This window comes from Festucalex cinctus, chromosome 2 (assembly GCF_051991245.1).
Source record: "Festucalex cinctus isolate MCC-2025b chromosome 2, RoL_Fcin_1.0, whole genome shotgun sequence".
NCBI classification, from domain to species: domain Eukaryota; kingdom Metazoa; phylum Chordata; class Actinopteri; order Syngnathiformes; family Syngnathidae; genus Festucalex; species Festucalex cinctus.
Window position 1 is genome coordinate 7,930,864 of NC_135412.1, and position 12,016 is coordinate 7,942,879.

Genomic DNA, 12,016 nt, shown 5'->3' on the forward strand with positions numbered 1-12,016 from the left:
CTTTGGGGATGATTTCAAATGCCATTTTTATTAGATTTATTTTGATATAAACCGCAATAATGAAGTTTGAAAGTATGTCACACAGAAGTGACGTCATCTAGCAGCAGCCAATAGAAAAGCACCTTCAGATGACGTCGCTCCCACTGTGTCTTTTTTAAAATATTGCGCACAAGTAATACACTATTTTTTAAGTAATACTAATATTGAAACTAACAAACTGAACTAAAACTAAGCATTTTTTAAAGAACTAAAACTAATAAAAACTAACAGAACCAACCTGAAAACTGATTTTTTTAAAAACTAAAATGAAAAATTCCAAAACTTTAATAACCCTACTGCCAAATTACAAATAAATTAGTTTATATACTGTAGCATTTTTTTTTAAATATGCAAAAGCACAAATAAATTATTTGTACAATTTTTAGGACGAAACACAATTTCTCTTCATAACATTATGTGGCCCTTGCGTCCTTCTGATTTTCTGTATGTGGCCCTCCAATGAAAAAGTTTGGACACCCTGTTTTACATAAATGAAAGTGCAATGGAATTCACCTTGTCAAATCATTGTGAAACTATGCAAAGTGTGACTCATGCCGAAGATTGAGACTGAGGCTGCCAAAGCGAGTTTCAAATAGAACTCTTGTTTTCATCCTTGAAAATGTCAAACGCTTGAGTCACAGCGTGACTGATGCTGCCTTAAGTCCAAAAATCTCAGGATGTGGCGATTTAAAGTTGACTCAGAGACGTAAGAAGGTAAAATGAAGCCGTTTGGAGAGCTCCAATTTTATTGTCTGCATGCGGGACCTTCACATAAATACAGCGACTGTGCTCACTAAACAAGCTGCACGCGCTACTTCCTGTGTTTGTGTGACTCAGATGCTACTCATAAACGGCCCCATCCCCCCGCCCACTAACCTCCACCCACCCCCCCTCCACAAGGAGAAAAGACGCCCACACACACATTGGTGTCTCCGCCCACCTTGCCTTTCAACTACTCCCACACTGTCCTCCCTCCTCCCACTCTCCTTCCCGCCTTCACGCTTTCTTCATCCTCTCTTTTGTATGACGACGAGGAGGAAGTGAGTACAGTCTTCCCCCACTATAACGCGGTTCACTTTTCGCGGTCTCGCTGTATCGCGGATTTTTTTTTAAGTGCAATTTTGCATTTTTTTTTTTTTTTTTACAGTAATATACCCATTTTATAAAATTTATGAAGGTTTGAACATTGTCAATGTTTGAACAAGAGAGAAATGTGAGAACATGTAAATGCCTCAATGAGAAAAGTGTATAAATTGTGCGGTCGGGGATTTTAGAGCCTTAAAACATTTATAAGAGATGTAAAACATAAAGCTAACTACTTCGCAGATTTCATTTATTGCGGGTATTTTTTGGAACCTAACCCCAGCGGAAAACGAGGGAAGACTGTAGTGAGCGTGCACGTGTTCGGCCCCCCATCAAGGGCCAGGGACGACCCAATCTGCACGGAATGGATGGTTCTGCCCACAAGTGTCAGCCGGTTCGGCTGCAGCGGCCTTTGCCGTGCTCAGAGTGGATTTGCTCGAAAGAGCGTGCCAGAGGGCAAGATGGATGAGCGCATAGAAAGAAAGAGGGAAAAGGGCAAGAGGATATCGGTGGGGGATGGGTGACGCGCAAAAGTGGGCTAAGACCCCCACTAACCGTCCCTCCCACTGAGATGCTTAATAGGATTCTGTCTGCCTTGAGCTGCTTGCACAGTTCAAGTGCCAGGAGACGATGAGCGACAAGGTCGCTTCTTGTGAGATTTTTTTTTTCCCACTAGTTCCTTTGATTGCGTGAACTGCAACTGTAATGTAGTCTGGAGTGAGTATTTTGATTCATGTTGTTTTGTTGTGTTTTAATTAATCACATTTTCACCTTTATTGGCCCAATCATATCAATGAAATCTTACAAAATGGCGACATGCAAACTACATTTTGAATGTAATCATCATATAAAAGACCGACATTTGTTTTGCATTGTTGCTCAGTCCCCTCCAGGTGGTGCCCAATGGCCGCGAAGGACAACCCCACACAAGAGGACCGATTTGCTCCTCTCTGTCCACATTCTGATTTGGTTGGTGTGGCAGAGATGTGTGATGGTGTGGGGGATGGGTCTGAAGTAGTTGGGGAAGATGGAGAGGAAGGAACGGGGAATGAAGGGGGTGGCATGCAAGGCTCGCACATGCTGAGCAGAACATTGGCCTCATTGACAAAAACACCCTCCCGATTCATGCCCCATCTCCTCCACAGTTTGCCTCATCACGCGTGTACAGTACATTCAATATGTGGCGTCAGCGTAGATTCAATCGCCCACAGTATATTGCTTTTCGAAGCCCAGTGTTCTTTTATTATCACTTTCGATCGTTCATGCATCGGGCAGCTGCAGATGGGTGCGTCATTTACATTAGAAAACCTGGTGTGAAAGTAGAAGTCGGGGGTTTGATTACGACACAGTCTGGCCTGCATCCACCACACCCACACGGCACACGTTAGATGTTTATCTTGGTCGATGCAAAATACCCGCACCCGATGGAATGTGAGGATCTTTTAACAGGCACGCAACTGGTTTTGTCATTCTGCATCGTAACCGGTACAATGAGAAATTGTCAGCATCTAATCGGCGTTGTGTCAAAATGAAGTCACGTCAAATTTATTTATATAGTCCGTAATCACAATAGAGGCTCAAAAGGCTAAAGTAGGGGTCAAAGAGGCATTTTAAGCCAAATAAATAATAAAATAAATGTGTCTGGAGCCACAAAACTTTGAACATTGTGATAAGTGAAACAGTGATACTGAAGGCCCAATATTTTGAGATTCATTTACTTCTACCTAATGGTCTTCTGTTTTTGGATTATATTTTCTTTCCAGACTTACTTTTTTTTTATATATATATTTTTACTAGACATTTGTGCCTTTCTGTCAACTTTCTGACATTTTCAGCAATTTTTATGGACATATTATGGTAATTTTCTGCCTCTCTTCTTCCTTTTTTTTTGTGGACATCTTTTATGGTAATTTGGGGGATTTTGTTTTGGGACATTTTATAGTTACTCTGAACATTTTCTTTTCTGCCTTTTTCTCACTTTAAAAAAAAAATAAATTAATTAATTTTCTGACTTTTTGGCAATTCCAAACACATTTTAAGGTAATTTTCTGCCTTTCTTCTTTTGTTTTAGGACATTTTATGGTCAGTTTATGAACGCTTTCTTTTATACCTTTTTTAAAATAAAATTTCTGACTTTTTTTGGGTCGATTGTGTGTACATTTTATGGTCATTTTCTGCTTTTCCTCTTCCTTTCTGGACATTTTATGGTCACTTTTTGGACATTGTTTCGTATTTATTTTTTTTAATTTTTTTTTTAAATCTATATTCCGTCTCTTTCTGACAACTTCCATATTTGGACTCTGGCATTTTTGAATATTTAATTAATTATTGATTTGACATAAATTATTAATTAAGGTTTTCATCTAAAAAAATAAATAAAATAAATCTATAAAAATATATTAATTTCTACATTTTTTTTAAAGTATTTTTTTTAGAGCTCCACAGGCAGCCACAGGTGAGGGACTAAAGACCCATATGTAGCTCTAGAGCCGCAGGTTGCAGACCCCTGGGCTAAAGAGACCGACAGTTGACAAATATTACCGACATTCTGGGCTGTAAAACTCCCAAGAGGGCAAGAAGGAAGTCACCCCATTTTTTTTTTCATTACAATGATATGTTGTATGCACAACCACTAGTCTAAACACGGCATTCTGATTATTATTACGTTTGGGGAATATAAATTAAGCAGCAAAATCGACTCATTTTATTCATCACAGGGAGCGGCCATCTTGCCCCTTACTTGATCACGAGGTTGCTCAGCTCACCTGGTTCTGAGTTTGGTCATGTGACATTTGGAGGCTGATCCATGATTGGTAATAGGTAAAGATTTATCAATGGCATACTATTTTCAATTGTCCAATTTTGTTTATAAGGCTTGAGTCTGAATCTGCTACGTAGTGTTTTCACTGTATGTATACCGCATAATCACCATCTCATGTCATCCACTTGTAGCTTCAATACAAACGAATGAGTTGATATCTGGTTATAAATTGGCATTTGCTTTAGTGAAACTAACATGAAGTCAAAGAAGTCACTTAAATTAAGCTGAAATAGACCCACATTATACTGTACATATAGACAAATATCTCCTCAATATGTCCTCATTCTGTTGGATAAAGACGTATTTTGGTCCTTACAATGTAGTATGTACAAGAACGCACGCGCGTGTGTGGATGTGTGTGTGTTAAAATCTACAACCAAAATACATTGAGGGTTTCTTTGAGATCTTTGAGTCCAGCTCATAAAAAAAATGGGAGCAAAAACACAAGCGTTACGTTCATATTTTAAATTTCTATTAGGGCTGCACGATATTGGAAAAACATGCGATGTGCGATATACTTGCTGAACATAGCGATATCGATATTATTGCGATATTTAACATGTACCTAAAGAAATTTCATTTTTATTACCTAATGAAAGAAAAAAATTTTTTCATGTGGCAAAATAAGCAACCTTAATATAATCTTAGTAAATTAATTGTAATTATATCTTGATAATTTTCAACTGTTGAATGACGATGCACATTTTAGTTAGCATGTGACTGGTCAAATTCATATAAAAAGCATAAAATTCCATATAAAACTGATTGCATGCCTTTGCGATATGGATATTGCAAGGGCCAATATCGCGATATCGATATTTTTCCGATATATTGTGCAGCCCTAATTTCTATTTTGATATTTAGTTGATTTTCTGAAAATATAAATAAATTATTTTCTCAGCTCCTTTATGTATCCGCCAAACTCTCCTTCAGCACCGTGAGAGAGAGAAGAAAAAAATCCTGGAGTCGTCCATGATTTGTGAACAAAATTCAATTTTCCTCATTCATTTTTAAGATTTAATCCTCTGTCACTGTAAAGGGTTTGTCAGGGGATGACGATGTAAAATAAGCAAGCACATGATTTTGCATTTTGTTGAACACTCCCCTTCCTTTGTGTTGAATGTTCAACAGTAGTCGCAGTGAGCATAGTGCAAGTTGTGCACATGTATTTTATTGTGTGGCCGAGTCAAAGGGGGGCGAGACATAAAGTGGGGGTTGAGCCTGTCCAGTGTCGTTGGTGGCCCACTTATCATAACTCCGCCCCCAGCCCGCCTCCTCCCATGAGGGCGGCGCTTTATATTGCCCAAAAACTCCTCCTGGCTGGCGCCTTTTTTCTTTATCTGCTGGAGAGGAGACGCACATGCTATTTTTTAGGACCACGTTGGAATGAAGAAACCGCTTAACCTGCTGGTAAGATAAACGCGTCGTGTATAAATGAAAAAAGGGGGGGGGAAAAAACAACCTTTCCTCAATGCTGAGTTCCTTTAAAAGCTCCAGCTTGGATTTAAAGGGGGCGGACTGTGTGTTTGTGTGTCGATTCAACACGACGCTTTGCAGCTCGGTGCAAGGGCTCTTTAACCGGGAATAAGCACCGGGCTTAAAGGGGATATTTCGCTGTGTAATTCGGACTGGAGGTTAAACTTGGGCGGCAGAGGTGAGTGCGCATTTTGCATGCAACTATGCACGCTCACAACGATTTGCGAATACTCGAAATGTCGCTCGAGCTCCAGCGAGACGAGGAAGAAATACTTTCAATGAGAAGCGCTCCATTGTTGCTGTCGGCCCGCCGCAAAACACGACGCTCACCTCGCTAGTAGCTAACTTTCGGCCTCGTTTGTATCCCTTTATTGATGTATTATTTATATTTGCGCGTCAATATGATGAAGGTACACTAGGAAAACCACACACAGGGCTTCCCTCGGGTATTATGTGCATGTGTGTGCCAGCGGGGTGCATGCATGCTTGCATGGGCCTCAGGATGCGGTCGCTACTCGAATGCAATGGTGAGGCCTGCGGCTCATGGCTGCACCATGCAAACCGGTTCGACACCGCGAGGCGGGTTGCGCATTGGTGCACGCACCATACCGAAATAGCGCCACATGGACGCGTTGGTTTAAGAGCTGCGTCGTGGTTTTGCGCCTTTTTTTTTTTGCCCCCCCTACCCCCCCCCCCCCCTCCCTCCTCCACGACCCATCCCCCCACCCCCCATTTAAGTGAGCTCAGCGCGTTGTCTTGCAAGTGACTCTGACCAGTTGTGGATTTTTACTTCCCAGGTGTGAATAGTAAACATGAGCGACAAGGGGACAGTGGCACCTAAGGAGACGGCAGAGAAAAGGGGGCGTGGAAGGCCACGCAAGCTTCCTCAGGTACGGGGGGAAAAGAACTTTTTTTGTGAAAGGTGCATCAAGTATGAATGACTCGACAGTTTTGGTAATGTGGTCCTATTTGCTCAACTGTGTCGCAGCATTGCGCCACTATACTGTGTAAAGTTAGTGGCACCTTTCAATGCGAGTCTTTTATTTTGTTGCTGCTAGCTCACAGGTAAGAGACCCAATTTGTATGTTTGCTTCAGCCATGATTAATGGGAGGTGTAGAACACCCCCCCCCCCTCCCCCCCATCAACGGACTTCCTGCGTTTTTCAGGAACTTGTAACCCAACACCCCCAAAACCGGTTTTAACCCTCTCAGAGCCCACCTCCACTCCTTATGCAATGGCTGCCATGGCAAGGTTGAGAGTAGCTCGTGTGGCTGTCACGCTGCACAGTGTATTGAATTGCTTTTTGGCGAAGAGCTGCAGTAGTAAACAAACTAGAAATCCAATCGGGAGATGATTCTACGTAACCTTGTTAACAAGTCTCACAAGAATATAAGTGTAGATGAAAGAGATTTTGTGTTATGTATTGTTGCACAATTCCATTCATTGGCACATTTTGCAGTGCAGGAATGTTTAGGTGTGTCTGTGTTTAAGTAAATTGTGTGCAACTCATTTATTACTCGCTCACTTCTCCTTTCCGTTTGGTTTCAGCAGCAGGATCTTGATTCTCAGGAGGCCAGCGGATCCCCGACTGCAAAGAGGGCCAGAGGACGACCCAGGGGCAGCAAAAACAAGCCCGCCAGCAAGGGCAAAGTAAGTCCGCGATGTCTTCACGCGGCAAAGGATTGACTTGGGTGGCTACTTTGAGCTTAAACGGCAACTCGGCTCTCAAATCAGAGTCTTGCTCCACCCCCCTCACTGATATTTGAAAACGGCGCTCAAAGGAGGCGTTTCCTGGAGGACCGTTGGGCTTGCGAGTGGGGAGGGGTTTGGGTGTGGCCTGGCTGTGGTTGACAGCAGCAGTGAAAATAATTTCTGTACTACGACAAAGCTATGCTAAATAAACCAACCAAAATGCTATGCTAATAAATCGCTAACCTGAAAATCGATGTGAAGATGTTCGCAAACTCGCTAAGGAGGCGTGTAAGAGATTGATCCTGTGGGTGGCAGAGCACGTCAGTTTCACAGAAGGAATGTCTGTAGTCCAAACAAATTGTTTTTATCCCATAGCCACACAGATTTTTGACGCTAATTCAAGCTTCCAACAAACGTGCACTAAAATGTAAAAATAACGACCAGGACACGTAGCCAGTATTAGTAGATGCCCATTTATACAGATCGTCAACCAAAAAAAAAAAAAAAAGTTGATTTGGTGTTGAGTCTACCCATGAATTCTGTTTTTAGACTATTTCGTGTCATTATAACCCCTGTCAAGGATGCCTCTCATTTCCTTGTGGAATGTTTGCTGTGACTGTCAAAAATCATCATGCGCGGCTTTCCGATTGTAAATACCGTTTTCTTTCCAGGAAGTACAGAGCGATGCTCGCAATGTACTTCCTGTCCTTCCGTAACCTGCGGCGTGTCATGCAAAGGGCTGCACTAAGTGTTTCCACACTGACACCAAACACCCCACCGCCCCCCCACCCACCCCGCACACAGTCCTAGTTCTTCTCAGCCTGTTGTCTCCATAGCAACAGCTGATTTTCTCCCTCGCCCTGAACCCTCTAACTCCCCCGTGTGCATTGTCCTCACTTGCTACTGTACGTGTGAGGGAAGGCAAACACTCGTGCGCGCGTTTGTGATGTAGGGTTAGCGCGGACGGCCAAGTGGCCGAGGGTTTATGTCTATGCTCACTTCCACCAGCTGTCTCTGAGCCTCGGACCAGGTGGCATGCGAACTGGAGTGCCCTGTGTGCAGTTCCTGTTGGCCTTCCAGATAATAGCCAATGAACCCAGTGCCCCTTGTCCAAATCTGTTTGAACAGACTCTGCTGCCACCTGCAGGCAGCCAGAAGTAAAACACATTATTGAGCATGGCAAACCCAAGCAGTGGTTCTCAACCCCGGCCCTCGAGTACCCCTATCCAGCCTGTTTTCTCAGCCAACACAGCTGAGGATCGTTATCAGTCTTCATGCAGAGCTTGGTGATGAGCTGATCATTTGAACCACCTGTGTTGGCTGTTGGAGACATGGAAAACCGGCCGTATCGGGGTACTTGACAGTTGCTGAGAACCACTGCCCTAGAACATAGAACCCTTTATACAAGGCATCTTAATTTTGATATTGTAAACCATAATATGTGGTGGATATATTTAGCATAATGGTAACGAAATTAAACTTTTGTACAGCACTGTAAATAATCACTTTTTTTTTTTTTTTTTTTTTGCCACCCCCAAGAAAAAGGCAGAAGCTGCTCCTGGTGCAAAACGCAGAGGAAGACCCAAGAAGGTAAGAATCTTTCTGTCCTATCTGAATTAGAATTTGTATGGTGATTTCAGGGCACAATATTTTCCACACATGCAAAATACTGCAAAATTCATCAGTTTTTATTCCAACTATTTGACTTTGTGCTGCTTGTATTGAATTTGGCTGGGTGATCTAATGAAAGCAGCAAAGTCTAAATTTTGACTTTCTGACTTGATATGGTGAAAGAGGTTAAAGGTCAGTCACATCCCTCATGTAGTTAGCAACCAAACGCTGATATTGGGCAATTCTCAGTCAACTAGAAAAGTGACGGATCTCGTTAGGCTTCTTCATACAAGATCCCAAATTTCTTATCATTTTTTATGATTCTACTTGGAACCCAGAAAAAAAGTATTAGTTTAGCTTTCCCCCCAATCCAAAATTAGCATTTTTTTTGTAGTTTATTTCCGATAAACCACCATTCAAGCTTTTCCGTTTGCTGCAGCTATGTAAAAGTTAAAAGGAAGTTGATGTGGTTTCGTAGTAAAAAATGTTGCGTTCACAAATAGTTGTGGCTGTTCTCGGACTGCCGCCTGGATCACATTAGTCACGTGGAGCACTGACCCGTAGTTACCCCGCCACTTATTTTTATGAATGAACACAGCCAGTTGGGAGTGAGTGAAGGAAGCCGGATGCCTCCATGTGACTCATCAGTCCACCACGATGAGTCACTGACCCTTCCCCTGGTCGTCTTCATGCCACAGTGCTTTGTCAAGATTTTAGAGTAACATTGATCCTCTCTCAAGCCCAAGAAAAACTTGTTGCGACTTGAGTCAGCATTCTTTTTTATTTTATTTTATTTTTTTCTCCATCTCATTGTAGGAGAAGGAAGAGAAAGCATCACAGGAGTCTTCGGAGCAGGAAGAAGAGGAGGAGGAAGAGGATGAGGACCAGTAATACACAACGCATGCTACCTCACTCAACATACTGACTTACTGTTAACCATAACTGGACTGTATCTCCAACACCAGTGCCACTTTCATGACCACTGTTCTCGACAGGGCCCTCGGCTCAGCGAGGGCTAACACAGTACATTTCTCATGCAACAGCACTGGATAAAACGCTGGACCTTGTGCAAAGTAGTGAGTGGAAAATGAAGCTTCATGAACCACTTAATAGATATATATTTTTTACTCCTCTAGATGGTGCTGTTGATTTAATGATATATGCTAGTGCAATGGAAAATGATCACATTTCCACTGTATCTTTAAACCAAGAACACCATCTAGAGGATGAATCAAAAAAAAAAAAAAAAAAAAAAAAAGTTGCAAGTGTGTCATGAAGCTTCATTTTCGCATCACTATCGCTCCAAGTATCACATGACAGCCGACAGCCCTTTTCTCTATGTCCTGATATCACAAGTCTTTTTGTACTGGAGAAGGTGGGCTTCTAGGGGCCGAGTGTATTTTCTTTTCTGCTGAAAGACAGTTCAGTCTTTTTTTTTCTTCTTTTTTTTTCTATTTACGCTACGCTACGCTATGGTAGGGCGTGTCGTTTCTCTGTTCTGTACACAACAAAGGTGATTTTTACCAATACCCGTGTTAGTGTGATGTGGTTTAACCTATCCTTCGCATTGTACGCTAGATGGAATTGAGCTTCGTTGTTTAGGATGAGACTAGGTGGTATATACTATACATCCCCCCGCCCCATCCTGATGTCGCCTCTCACAAGTAGAAAACGTCCCGCTCATGTGGGACATTTTAGGTTTTAGCTGATCAAACAGCCTCCTCTGTCGTTGGTGTGTAGCGGGGGAGACTTTCTAGTGTTTGTTGTCATTACTTTCCAGTTTCATACCATTTGAGAAAAAAAAAATCGCGTGTGCTGCTTCTTTTCAAGTTTTGTCAGTTTTAAAGTTTAGGGTTTCAGATTGAGAGCGTTGGTGTCGTTTCTTCAGGGAGCTTTTTACAGTTATTGCGTGAGCCCAGTCAACTGAAAGACAAACTGTACAGCCATAAGTGGTTTAATAAAACAGAGTTGTTGGTACTCCTGATAGGGCTGCTGCCCCCCCACCCCCCCTTCACGCCACCTAACGCCCACTTATTCACCTAGTGTGATTCCCATAACCTTTTTTTTTTTTTTTTTTTTTAAAGTTGTAATGAGCCGTTTTTTCCCCCAAGATGTTTTGCTTTCTGCTACAACAACAAAAAAGAACGTTCAAGTGTCCACTTGGCAATTCTTCCACACACCTCAGCTGCTACAACCTCAGTTAGAAACCCGGAAAACTGCAAACAACACAATGCCTGGACTTTCGTACCTCATTCAACCGCTTAAAATCATTGCATTTAACTGTTTTTGTGTTACTGCGTACTCTGGCACAAGTCAGGATTTTTTTTTTTTTTTTTTTTTTTAAATATACCTGATTGAAACAGGCCTCAGCTTGCTCACATCTGAAGCTTGCAGATTGGCTGGTGTGTATGTGTGTGTGCATGTGAGAAGCAAGTCAGGGAGACTTGTCAGCTTGACACTTGTGTTCGCTGACTGTGGTAGTTTAGCAGGTTTTTGTTTTTCTTCTGGTGCACTGAAACATTTAAACTAGGTTGGATACGTTTTCCTGGGTTTTTTTTTTTGCCCAACATTTGCCATGAAGTGGTTATTTTTGTCCAACTTCCACAAAAATCGGATTCACATCACAAACTGACATCTACATCTGTTCATTTATATACTGTAAACTGTTGAGGATGGGATCATTCTTTTTAATGGACACCGTATATAAATGTACAATGTATATATTTTCTATGGTGCCCTACAATTTGTATGAGAAGAAAATGGTCAATAAAGATAATTTTCTGTCTGTCTTTTTTTTTTTTTTTTTGTCATTTGTTGACATGGCCCCTAATAATTGATCAACTGGGTTTTGTCAATGCTAGCCTAAAACAGGATTTGCTCAGTGGGGTTGCAACAAACATTTAGACTGAAGGTTTATAGAACTTTTTGTCTTGGGGGTAATTTTACTGTTCCGTTAGACAACAGTAAATTGTGTAAACTGAAACATTGAACATCCGCTCAAAATTTTAAAGGTTACCGGTAAATTAAGCTCATCTGTAATGATTAATGCAATTTAGGTTCATGCTGCAAATCCAACTTAAAGGCAAATATCTAACTTTACTACCAGACAATCTGGAAATATTTACTCTCACAACGCTGAATATATGGCCGCAAGCTGGTAGGAATGTAACGATAAGGGCAATATCGTGATATTAAAACTGCCACAATATCGTCCTGTTCAGAATATTTAAAAGGAACACATTTATTAAAAATGACAGGTTAATTTCCATTTGTTCAGTTCTAGCACCCTCTAG

General features: G+C 41.7%; 1 protein-coding gene across 4 annotated transcripts; it reads left to right on the forward strand.

Annotated features, from left to right (window-relative positions):
- The first annotated feature begins 5,250 nt into the window (after positions 1-5,250).
- Positions 5,251-11,508, forward strand: hmga1a (high mobility group AT-hook 1a). Of its 4 annotated transcripts, none has more exons than XM_077512591.1 (5): positions 5,251-5,353; positions 6,217-6,309; positions 6,969-7,070; positions 8,652-8,702; positions 9,540-11,508. In XM_077512591.1, exons 2-5 carry the CDS (start codon positions 6,232-6,234, stop codon positions 9,612-9,614), a joined length of 306 nt encoding a protein of 101 aa, XP_077368717.1. In that variant the 5' UTR covers positions 5,251-5,353; positions 6,217-6,231; the 3' UTR covers positions 9,615-11,508. The 4 variants fall into 4 exon arrangements, with proteins under 4 accessions (XP_077368717.1, XP_077368719.1, XP_077368720.1 ...); XM_077512593.1 differs by having other exon boundaries at positions 6,972-7,070; XM_077512594.1 differs by lacking the exon at positions 5,251-5,353 and adding an exon at positions 5,449-5,597 and having other exon boundaries at positions 6,972-7,070.
- Positions 11,509-12,016: the final 508 nt, after the last annotated feature.